The following is an 11,778-nucleotide window of genomic DNA, read 5'->3' on the forward strand; positions in this document are numbered from 1 at the left end:
CAAACTTTATGCTTTTGGGATTGAGCCTGAGCTCTCTGGAGCCGTAGACTGGCCTGTGCTACCTTTGCAGGAGCTCAGTGTGATGTAAGACAAGAAGCTGTGGGTTTGTTTTTTTTTATTTTTTGAGGAGGGTTCTCCCAGGGGAGCCATGACTGCTGCAGAGTTCATGTGTTAGAGACCAGGGCAGTTTTTATGTTTGCCTACTTTGATTTATTGATGTTGTCCCTGCCCAGTATGTTGTTTTACAGACCCCAGTGACCCCTTCCCGCTCCTGACGCACCAGCTCAGACCACACAGCTTTGCCTGTGCCAATGTGATGCACAGTGGGTGCTCACAGTGGTGCCAGCCTGGTTTTTGATGCTATCCACAACCTTTTGCCCACGTGTCTTTTCCATTACATCATCTTTATTACACACTTTTGACTAACATCAAGCCCAGTCCCCACCCTGAGTCCTCAAAGCCAGGCAGGATGGCTGTAGTTGGGGTGCAGAGCTGGGCAGAGATTGGTATTTGGGGGGTTAAAGTCCTTCCTCCTGCTGGTGGGGGGCGTGATGGAAAGAGTAGGGAGCAGCAAAGGCATTCATGGGGAGATCTGTGCGTGCAGGCCAGCCCTTACTCCCTGCCAGGCACAGCCCAGAGCCCCCAGCCCTGGCTGCTGACCCCATGTTGGTGCCCCCACAGTGCTGGGAGCACCCCTGGAACCCTACGGAAACCCCCCCATTGCAACTCCCCCAGCACAGCCTTCTGCACTCGGGGACCAGCACATCGCCCCAGCTCTGCCCTCCCTCCCCCTGAACGCTCTTCTCCAGCTCCCCAAAGCCACGTGGAGCTGCACAGCCGTCCCCAAAATACACAGGGACGATGTTGGGGGGGGACACATCAACACTAACCACACCGGCCCTCGGCCGCGCTACCCTACACAGCGGTACATGCACAGCGGCCGCCCGGCTCGGGCTCTGCCCTCTCCTCCAGCCCCAGTAAATACCCAATAAATGGCACCAGTTACACCCTTGGGGTGCTGGTTTGGGGGATGCCCCTCAGTCAGGCAGCAGCTGCTCCAGTTCCTCCTCATTCAGGCCGTTTGTGGTGACAATGTGATCCAGCTGCTTCATGTACCGCTCCAGGTCCTGCATGAAATGGGGGATGCGGGCCTTCTCCAGGACCCCGAATTTCTTCAGCCGATTCACATCTTCATAGGAGACCTGATGGGAAGCAGGGAGACAGGGTCAGTCCCCTCCATTCCAAACCCTGGCAGGTGCCAAGGGGGCATCTGGCCCCCGTGCAGACCACCTGGTTCACCCCCTACCCCCCCCACTGCCCAAATATCCCTCCTGCCTGTGGGGAGGCAGCGGGAAAGCTGCTGGGGGTGTGGGATTTGCAGGGATTTGTGGTTTTGGTAATTTTCTGTCACTGCAGGGCCAGGTGACAGCAGGACTGCTGTGGCTGAGGGCCAGCAAAGCTTAACCTGCTGGGTTAAGCCTCTTCCCAAAAGTCTCCCACAGAGGATTATGGATTGTCCTGTCCTTCCTTGCATCCTACCCAGCACTGCCTTTCCCTGCTCCACAGAGACCCGTAAGCGCAGGGAAAGGCAAAGAGTGGAAGGGCTGCCAGGCAAGGGCTGGGTTTTGGGAAGCCATGGGATCAAGAGAGAGCCTGTGTGATCTTAGGGATGGGACTCTGGGATGAGCCACTCCCTGCCCCCCCTCCCACTCCCAGCCATTACCTTCCCAAGGGCAGCCAGCAGTGGGAAGTCGATGGTCTGCCGATGGCGCAGGATGCGGAGAATCCCGTCCAGGTAGACCTGGTCCTTACTGAAACAGCCTGGAAGAGCAGAAGAGGCCTGGGAGAGGGAGCCTGGCTTCCCACCACCCACCACTTCCCGGATGTTTACTGATTGCAATAAACACAATGACAGCACTGGACCACGAGTGTGCCAGGGCTCAGGACTGCTGGGTGCCAAGGCACGAGCACTGGGGAGGCAGCTGGGTGCAGCAAGAGCTCCCCAGACCTCACTGGGATGGTCTCGTCCTTCTTCCAAAGTAATTTTTTTAATGGTTAAACCAGTGCAAGAATCCAAATGTATCCACAGTAATTCTCATTTTTCCTCTCCTTTGCTGCCTCCCCAGAAGCTTATGCAAGTCACTGCTATGGGACAAGTGTAATCCCAGAGGAGAGTGGTGCTGGGGATGGGGAGGGATGTGAGGCAGGGCTGCCACGGCTACATGTTGGGAGGAAGGGGTTAAAAACAGAAGACTGCTAGGGTGGATTGTAAACTGCTCAAGTGACCTTGCACCTGGGAGTAACTCTTGATAAGCCCGTGAACAGCAGGCCAGTGATCCTCTGATCTTGTGTACCCTCTGCTTTGGGGATCCCCTGGTTAGTGAGGTAATGGAAATAAATTTACTCTTTGTGTTCCAGCCGCTGCCTGTGCCACCACTACAGGACTGGTGACGCTCAACACACCCAGCAGCAGAACACAGCAACCTGCTGGTTTGCCCTTAACAAAAAATACACAGAACCTCTCCCAAAACCCAAAGGCTCTGCACCCCCCTGGTGGTACCTGGCTGTGAGGTGTCAGTCTGGCCCCGCTTTGCCCGCACGCAGTACTCCCACCGGACACCGGCGTCCTGGACGTACTGCTCCAGGTCCTGGAAGAGGGCGGAGAAGGAGAGGCGGCTGGCCCGCTCGATGGTGTAGTAGAGCAGGGCTGCCCGCCACAGGAAGGGCTGCTTGCGGAAGAGGACGCTGTGCAGGCTGGCCAAGCCTTCCTCCGTGGGGTTGGCGGGTTTCAGGCTGTACTGCTTGCGGCCCTCGGAGCTGTGCCAGGGCTGGCGGGTGTTGTTCACCCCCCGGATGTAGTGGGTGCCTGGGGAGGGGGGACAGGAGTGAGTGTGGTCACCCACAGCCTCCAAAAAGGCTCAGCTCCCACCCCCCCTGCCCTGAATTGCTGGGGTTGGGTGCCAGCTCCAGTCTTGGCCGGTGATGATGCCGTGGTATCCAGGTACCCAGGTATTTCTCTGGTACCCAGGAGGAGGCCAGGACATGAGTAAACAGGTGGGTGCCCAACATGCCCTCCCTGCACACAGAGAGGGATGCAGGTGGCCTCAGCCCCTTCCAAAACCTGCCCAGGATGCCTCCTTGCAGGACCTGTGGGTACCACCTTGCCCCAGGCTGTTACCCCAAGGATGTTCACAGCATCCTCCCTGCTGTGTCCCCCACCCACAGCCACCTTCCCCCCCTGCTGACCTATCTCGTGGCGCAGCATCCCCTCCAGCCAGTGCTGCCGGGCTCCAGCCAGGTTGATGGCCAGTGTGGGCCTGCTGTCCTCCACCATCATCACTGCCTGGGACAGGAGGTCATCCGTGAGCTGCACCACCACCTGCAGAAGGAGGAGGAGGCAACTGCCATCAGCAGGGTCTTGGCTCTCAGCAGAGCCTGACATGGTGGCAGATGGTCAGAAAAAAGCCAATGACACCACAGGTGGCACCGTTTGGCTCTGCTGCACCATCACCAGCATGTGCTGCAGCTCCCCAAAGGAACCACAGACAGCAGGAGCCACTGGGGGGGATAATGAGAGGAAAGAGATGATCCCATGCAGGGGATGAAATAGCTCCTTTAATCTCTTTACAGCCAATAAAGCTGAGCAGGCACTGTGGGGGCAGTGGGCAGCTGCTGAGCAGCCTCCTCCAGCATCCCTCTGGCTCCAGCATTACCTCCACCGGCTTGTTCCCATGGGCTCCCCACAATTTTGTGGCCACACATGACAGGCATGCTCTGGAGACTTGCCTGGTCCCCCTTCTGCATCCCCACTGGCAGTGGGATGGAGCACTAACTTTGGCCACCAAAACAACCCTGCTCTGAACACCCAACAGCGCCAACGTTGTTATGGGTCCAACCTCTGCACCTCCCAAAAAACATATCCTTAGGGGCCCAAGGCTCTGGCTCCATCTTCACGGACTCCTCTGCAGATTCTCTCCATTCAAGGCTCCAAAACATGAGCAGTGAGGATGGCTCCATGCCAGCCCACCCTCACAGAAGGAACCGTGTGTGCTGGCCATAATTCACAGCAGGGATGGGCATCACATGTGCAGGACTAGTCAATATCTTTACACAAAAAGAACCAGCTATTTTGGGAAAACTGGCTACTGCAAGCACTGGAGCCAAGAGAGATGCTCTCCATGAACAGGAGTTAATGTGCAAACCAAGCAGCATTTTTTGACCACCCAACTTCAGACCTGCAGTGACTCAAAGCTGCAGCATGGCTGGAGATGGTCCCTGGGAGCTCTTGCATCCAAGGTTTGGCAGTGGTAACCCTAAGGACAGCAATCAAAACTGTTCCCCCACATACATATTAACTCTACAAACCATCTGTTATTTCACAGCTGACACTTTTCAGGATGAAAACATGTGCATGCATTACTAAGTGACAGTTCTTTCTTTCAATAAAAAAAAAAAAAAAAGAGAGGAGACTGAATTGGTTTGCTTTAAATGAGATTTATTATTAATATTATTATTATTTATTATGAAAGCCAAAAGAGCAGCTTAACAGACTCCACCGCTGGGCAAACGAACAGCACAAAATACTTACAGCGTAACTGCTTACCTGGATTTAAATACACCAGTGTGAAAAGGGATCCCTCCAATGCAGAGAAGAGACTTGTCAGTTCACCTCTGACTCCCCACACAGAGCCAGTCACCCAGGAGCACTGGAAAGGGACTTCTGGCATTGCTGGAGACCGCAGCTTCACAAACACTGCCATTCTGCTGCCTGCTGCAGCCCATCCCATCCCACTGAGCAGCACCATTTGCCTTATTTCAGGACCCTCCAGCTTTGCTGATGTTGTTACAACCAAGGCTGTGACTCCGGCCAAAATCCTGCTCCTGCAGCAGCAGTGCCAGCCCTCCAGGTCTGTGACCTCTCTTGCTCTGAGCAGCCTCCCCAGTGCATTCTCATGGCCCAACAAAGCTTCTGCTCAGCTTTCGTGGATTAAATGATGGAGAAAAAGCTCATCCCAAGGAACTGAGGGAAGGCTCCTGGTGGCCCCACAGCACCAGAGCACAGGGTTTTGCCTCTGCCCAGGACACCAGCACTGCTCAGGATCTCCAACACTGAGAAGGCAGCTCAGAGGTAGTGGGACACCACGGATGGGATCCCAGGAGACACCAGCTAGCGCTGTTTAGGCTGACAACATTCCACAACCCCAGGGATTACCATGCAGAACTTACCAATGGAGCCAGGTGTTTCTCCGCTGCAAGCTGTGAGCTCGCCAAAATCCACACGGAGACCTCCGAGCTCCGGCAGCGTCACCTCCGTCCTGAGGCAGAAGAAAAGCAGAAGAGCTTCAGGATCTGCAGCTTGGACCCCGAAAAAAAGCAGCTTTTGAGGGCACAGAGTTAATTACAGCAGGAATACTTACCCAGGAGCGTGCTGCCTGCGGTGCCAGAAAGCGGGATCCTTCCTGCCTTTGCCGATCGGTGACGGGGACATAGGGCAGCTGCCTGCAGTGGCTGCCACCAGCCTGGCCATGCTGCCTGCCAGGACTGACTGTGGGCAGGGACACACCAGCCGCTCGGTCTCTGGGCCTCACGCTACCACCACATGAGTTTCTCCTTTTTTTTTTTTTAAGCAAGCCATCGTGATTAGTATGTACCAGGGAAGCAAAGGGCACGGCAGAACAGACAGGGCACAGATGGTGAAAGTCAGGAATCAAGAGGTACAGGTGCAGGGAGAGAGATACACGCCTGGAACCACCCAGTTCCCCGACAGGGTGTGAAATTATCAGCGACGCAGAAGTTTCAGCAGGTTTTGTTCCTGCGCAGGGAGCGAGCTCTGCCAACATCGCTGCGTTGAGAGCAGGTGAAACCCTTCCCTCTTCCCTACTCCAGAGACATTCTAATGGATAGAAAGGAACAAACTAGGGCTCCAATTGTTTTAAAAGCACCTAGCAGAAGTCCCAGATAAAACGGCCCCGTATCTCGCACACCGATGTGCAAACACAGTGACTGAACCCTGCATTGCCCTGAGTTGGAAGGGACCCACAGGGTTCATTGAGTCCAAGCCCTAATAGCTCTGAGCAAAGGGAGAATTACACAGGGTTGGAAGGAAGCCACTTTACACCAGTATGTAAGAAAAAAAGATGGCTTTCTGCCCAGCCGGAGCCCAGTTAATGGAAAAGAGAATACTTAAAACTGATCAGTTAATAAAACCAAGATGTAGAGCTCAACTAGCATGTCATAAGTGTCATGGCCAGCTTTCTGTCTGGGTATTGAGACTGGTTCTGGGCACTCAAAGGCAGCTGAATTATAGGAAAAGACCTGCAGAAATCCTTTCTGTCCAAAGCAAAGGCTTAGGAGGCCAAGGTGCCAAATCCACATCACAGGGACACCCTCAGGAGGGATCAGGGCAAACCAAGGGTGCTGGATGAGAAACATCCCCTGAGCAGGTGGGGCCTCAGGGGACCACTCATTCCCACTTTTGCAGGTATGGAATGCTCTGGGAACCACTGGGCAAGGTGATGCTTTGGAGAAATGCTCATCAACAACCCTGTTTGGAGATGGAGGTGAAAAATCAGAGGTAGGAAACACAGTCTGGCCAAGAGGCAGTGGTGAGGAAGCTGCCACGTCAGCCAGCACTGCATGAGCTCTGCCCTGCAGCCAACAGCCCAAGGTAGCCCCGCAAGCCAAACCACACAAAGCCAGGTCCAGAAATCCTTCTTAGCCCTTGAATCCAGGACACTGGAAGTATTTTGCCCACACCTTGCTGGCAGAAGAGGAAAAAAGAATGCCCCTTAACTGCAGCTGTGGGACATCCTGTCCTGGATGCTGCTAGGGGTGCAGAGAAACCAGGTTAAGAGATGCTGAACTCCCCAGGCTCCATCCCACATGGGTACTGTTGCATCTTAACCACCTATTTCCCAGCCTTAAAACCCAAGCTTGGGGTTTCAAAGCACCATGACCTGACATGTCTTGCAGGACAGCAGGAAATCTCTGCCCCTGGCTTTGCTTTTGGACACGTGGGCAAAGGCAGCTGTTGGAGACGTCTGCCATCCCACCGCCAACAGCAGATGACTTCCCCACAGTAATTGATGCCTCATGCACGCAGCAAAAGGCTCCTGGCATGGCCACACAGACACGTAGCAGCTCCCTCTTCTCTCTCAAGCATAAAAGGGAGATACATGTGGAAAAAATCACAGGAAATTGGTGGGAAACCAGCACCCATGTCCCAGTGCCAGGGTACAGCGAACACAGCCAAGCCGAAGATGAAAGGACAGACACCACAGCTCAGAGTAGAAAAATCTCCTCTTTGTAGCCAAAACATTTCTTAATCTGAGTGCTTTCTATCAGAAAATAAATATTTTGCTGTATTTTACCAGCGATAAAGGAGGGATGTGGATTTACCTCTCCCACACAGCCTTCCTTCTGCATGTACTTTCGGATCACGGACCAGATCTGGCACTTGCTCAGCAGCCTCCCGCCCGTGGCGACCTCGAAGCTCTCGTAGGTCCCATACTTCTCCAGGACTGTACGGATGATCCTGATAGCCTGCCACACACAGAAACAAAACACCAGTGCAAACATCCTCCCTGCTTAAAAATACGCCTTGAAATCCCATGTGCGATGAAGCCAGAGGAGATAATCCCTGATTAACGCCTCTAAAATGAGAGGTGGTTCTGTGATACCTAAAAAAAACAAGGAGACTGACCCAGCTGGAGGTGGCCACCAGGACAGGCAGACACTTCACACAATCAGCACGACCCACAGCATGTCCTTTCTGCTTTTTGTCACCCTTGCAAGCATCTCCTGTGGGAACGGGGCCAAGGAGAAGTGAAACTGCGTCGTCTCAGCGTGGTTAAAGCCGTGATCATTTTCAATCTTTTCTGCTTTCAGTTCTCCTTTCAAACTCTGGTGCTTGCACAAAAGAGCTCCAGCTTCCCTGTTTGCTTTTTCACCCTGAGAGTTTCTCCCTACAGCGCTGAATTCCCAGCCTGGCAGTAAAGTTGTGCATCACCCTCTGCAGTGGTGCTGCTCCAAATAGGGTCTCAGCACCACCAGCCTGCTGCACACCCAACAGCCTTCTAATAACAGCAGCACGTGCTCCATTATCTGCATTAACATTTATGGAGCACCTATAAAACATGAACATTTATGAGCATGTTTCCTCCCCCAAAAGTGTGTTCTCATTGTAGACATTTTCAAGCAATGACTTTCTCCGGTCATTGGAATATATTTTAATATGTATTAATATTATAGTAATATATATCCCAAAGCAGATGACAATGGCTTTCAACCAGTTCTGGAGGCTTTCCAGCAGTTTTATTGCATCTGCAAACCTGGCTGAGCTGCTGCCAGGCTTCCCAGCCCAGGACCAAGTGCTGCTCTTGAACAGTGGGTGTTTTACCTCCTCCTGCTGAGCAAACCCACTTTGCTCTCTTATGGGCTTCAGGCAGCAGCCGGAGCCCCGTGGAGGGCATCCCATCCCTTCTCTCCCTTCCTAAGGTCACCCAGGATCAGGAGATGGGTGCTCACCACCAGTATTCATCCAACACTCCATAAGACAAGAGGAAATGGCCTCAAGTATTGCCAGGGGAGGCTTAGGTAGGATATCAGGAAAAATTTCTTCATGGAAACGGTTGTCAAACATTGGGACAGGCTGCCCAGGGAAGCGGTGGAGTCACCATCCCTGGTGGGATTTAAAAGACCTGTAGATGTGGCACTTGGGGACATGGCTTAGTGGTGGGATTGGCAATGTTGGGGTAATGGCTGAACTCGATCTTAAGGGTCTTGTCCCACTTAAACAACTCTATGACCCTAAAAGGAGCTTTGTGATCTGCATCTGTGGGCAACCTCCTCTACCCCTGCAGAAGGTACTGGTTTTCCTTCCCTGGGCAGTTTTCACAGCTGTTTTTTATTCTCAAGTCACTTACAGTGTTTTCCCAGGAGAAGTTGTGCTCGGTTTTTGTCTTCTGATTTTGTTTTGTGTTTTCTAGGTTGGGGGTTTTTTTGGTTTTTTTTTTTTTTTTTTTTTGCTTTGTTTGCTGAATGATCATGCCCATTTTTGCAGTGCCACAAGATAACCTCCCATCGACCAAGGCAGAAAAAAAGACCTTTTGTCCTCCCACCTCTGCTCAGCCACTTGCTCTCTCTCCTCCCAGGGGACCCAAAGCACCAAGCCAAGAGAAACCCAGCACAGCTGGTGCCCAGGAGTAAGACAACAAAGAGTACGCTCCTCCCCGAACTTCAGTGCACATCCTGGAGAGCAAAATTCCTGAGATATCAGGTTTAGTGTTCTGAGCGTCTCCAAATCAGTGCACCCACCACATGCAGTGGGATAACAAATCCTCCAGCCCCAGCTCCGTGCTGGTGGTGCTCACATTCACGTGACAAACCAGGGATGTGATCTCCAGGGTGATGAGCCTCCACAGGCTGGAAGAATAGTCCTGGTTCATTTAATTTTTCTACTGAATAACCCCCCCTAGCACATGCAGAGCAGCTGGTGAAGCAGCTGGAGGCAGGGAGCTGGTGTTGGTTTGCCTGCTCATGTCCAAGGATGCTGACTTAGCAAAATGTCTCACTTATTGAAGCTCTATGATTAATGAAGGTCTTTGCAAATAAAAACAGTTTATAGCTAATAGTGAGCTGACAAGGAAAAAGGCTTCCCAAAATAAAAGAGACTGGAAGGAGGTCACTGCAGGGAAGAGCAAAGGAACAGTGACATGAATACTGTCCCATCACATGGACACAGGAGAACTCAGAGAAACATTGGTAGAGACACTCAACACTTAATGTCCCTTGCAAAACGTTTCAGGATCCACATTTACAGTGGTTACAAGCTCTTAATTCCATTCATTCAAAGTACTGCCCAGAGAAAAATAATCTCAATTATTTGTCTTCTACTATGCTGTAAGTCCACTGCACCAAAAGAGAAAGCACGAGGGAAACAGCTCCGAGCAACTCATTTTACTGCATGACTCAGGGAAAGAAACAGCACTGAAACACAGGAGGGAAATGCAAAAAAGCCAGCGAGGTCTTTGCAGGAGTTGGAGCATCTTCCCTGCAACAGCCTTGTTGGTACTAGTTTATCTGGGGCAGAGGTATGGCAGGCACTGGGAATGATGAACTGCTTAGAAAGCTGTTTACAGAAAGGGCCTGAATCATCTGGATAATAATCCAGGCAGAGACATGGGCAGTGATGCAGGAAGAAGTAAACATTCAAAAAACAATAAATAAATCAGCAAAGAAGTTGTTATTTGAACAAATCACTCCCGACTGGGAGGTGCAAAGAAACAGCTCTGGTGTGCCAGTCAGAATTCAGGATCAGAGGTTTTTATCTGTTCCCTTGTTTGTGTGGCAGGAAGGATGCTCTTCCCAGAGGCAGGATGCTCACTCCTGGAAGCAAACTGGTTTTGGCAAACTGTTTTTGGGGCATGGCTGGGCTCCCAGCACCAAGCATGCAGCAGCTGCACTCCCTGCATCCTGGAAAGGCTCGTTGGTGGGCAGAGCACCCTGAAAGCATGCTCCTGACTCTTTCCTCCTGTTGAATGACCAGGAGCTGTTTGCTCAGTGCTATGCCCATGGCAGAGAGCAAGTTGGGAATATTTCAACAGTGGAAACACAGACACAGTTACACAAAATCATACAGACTCCTTAAGTAGAGTCTACACCAACTAATATCATTAACAACCATATTTGCTGATGCCTTAAGGATGCTGCCACAACCTTTAGGCCTTCCACAAAACAAGCCAGACTTAACCACCAGGACATTCAGGCTAAGGACAGCTTCCCACACTGTCACACATGTGCTCCAGATCCTTGGCTGCTATTTCTACAGCAACAAGGTGCAAAAACACACCAGCAAGGTGCCCCTGATGGAGCACGGCTCCCAACGTAAGCAGGAGACAGTTTGATCACAGAATCACAGACTGGTTTGGATGGAAAGTGACCTTAAAGATTGTCTAGTTCCAACCCCCCATCCATGGGCAGGGACAACTTCCACTAGACCAGGCTGCTCAAAGCCTCATCCAGCTTGGCCAACACTGGTGGTATCACCCAGCACCAGTATGACCAGCACCCACATCACCCACAGAGCAGGTACTATTCCTGCAGGTAGGTGAGGTAACTAAAAACAGGTTTAAGAAATCACAGGGTGAGCGTGCTGAAGGCAGGATACAAAAGATGTTGAGGGGAGTAGGATCAGGCAGCAGCTGGGAAGGAAAGCAGGCTGTGAGGTTTCACATGGACAAGGGGGAATGGCTTAGAATTGACAGAAGAGTGGGTTTAGGTTGGACATTAGGAAGAAATTCTTTGCTGTGAGGGTGGTGAGGCACTGGCACAGGTTTCCCAGAGAAGCTGTGGATGCCCCATCCCTGGAAGTGTCCAAGGCCAGGTTGGATGGGACCTGGAGCAACCTGGTCTAGTGCAAGATGTCACTGCCCATGGCTGGAGGTGGGGTCTTTAAGATCCCTTCCATCCCAAACCATTCCAGGATTCTGTGAGCATGGACCAGCGCCTGACCGGCCCCACCACGGAGCGGTTCCACCACGACACATCCCGGCGGCACGTGGGTACCCCACACCCTCTCACGGAAAATCTGGCAAGCCAGGGTCCCCCCCCGTTCCTTCTCCTCCTCCCCCCAGCCCGAGCATCCCTCCCCGCCTCACCTGAGTCACGAAGCGGTCGGAGGCGGCCCCGTACTTGTCCAGGACGGCGGCGGGCACCGGCTCCGCGTACTCGAACTGCGGGTCGTACGCGAAGCTGGCGCGGAAGAACCGCTCCCGCTCC

At 52.5% G+C, this 11,778-nt stretch overlaps 1 protein-coding gene across 1 annotated transcript in view; it reads right to left on the minus strand.

Annotated features, from left to right (window-relative positions):
- Positions 1 to 387: 387 nt before the first annotated feature.
- Positions 388 to 11,778, minus strand: part of KIAA0895L (KIAA0895 like) — an 11,976-nt gene continuing 585 nt past the window's right edge. Inside the window, exons 2-7 of the mRNA XM_027646967.1 lie at positions 11,658 to 11,774; positions 7,399 to 7,542; positions 3,247 to 3,379; positions 2,561 to 2,866; positions 1,724 to 1,821; positions 388 to 1,202 (exon numbers count right to left, since the gene is read on the minus strand). Coding sequence (XP_027502768.1) covers positions 1,038 to 1,202; positions 1,724 to 1,821; positions 2,561 to 2,866; positions 3,247 to 3,379; positions 7,399 to 7,542; positions 11,658 to 11,774 — 963 coding nt within the window. The 3' untranslated portion in view covers positions 388 to 1,037. The remainder of the gene's footprint in view (positions 1,203 to 1,723; positions 1,822 to 2,560; positions 2,867 to 3,246; positions 3,380 to 7,398; positions 7,543 to 11,657; positions 11,775 to 11,778) is intronic.

The sequence above is a fragment of the Corapipo altera genome, unplaced genomic scaffold, assembly GCF_003945725.1.
Source record: "Corapipo altera isolate COAL_440 unplaced genomic scaffold, ASM394572v1 62, whole genome shotgun sequence".
Classification (NCBI taxonomy): domain Eukaryota; kingdom Metazoa; phylum Chordata; class Aves; order Passeriformes; family Pipridae; genus Corapipo; species Corapipo altera.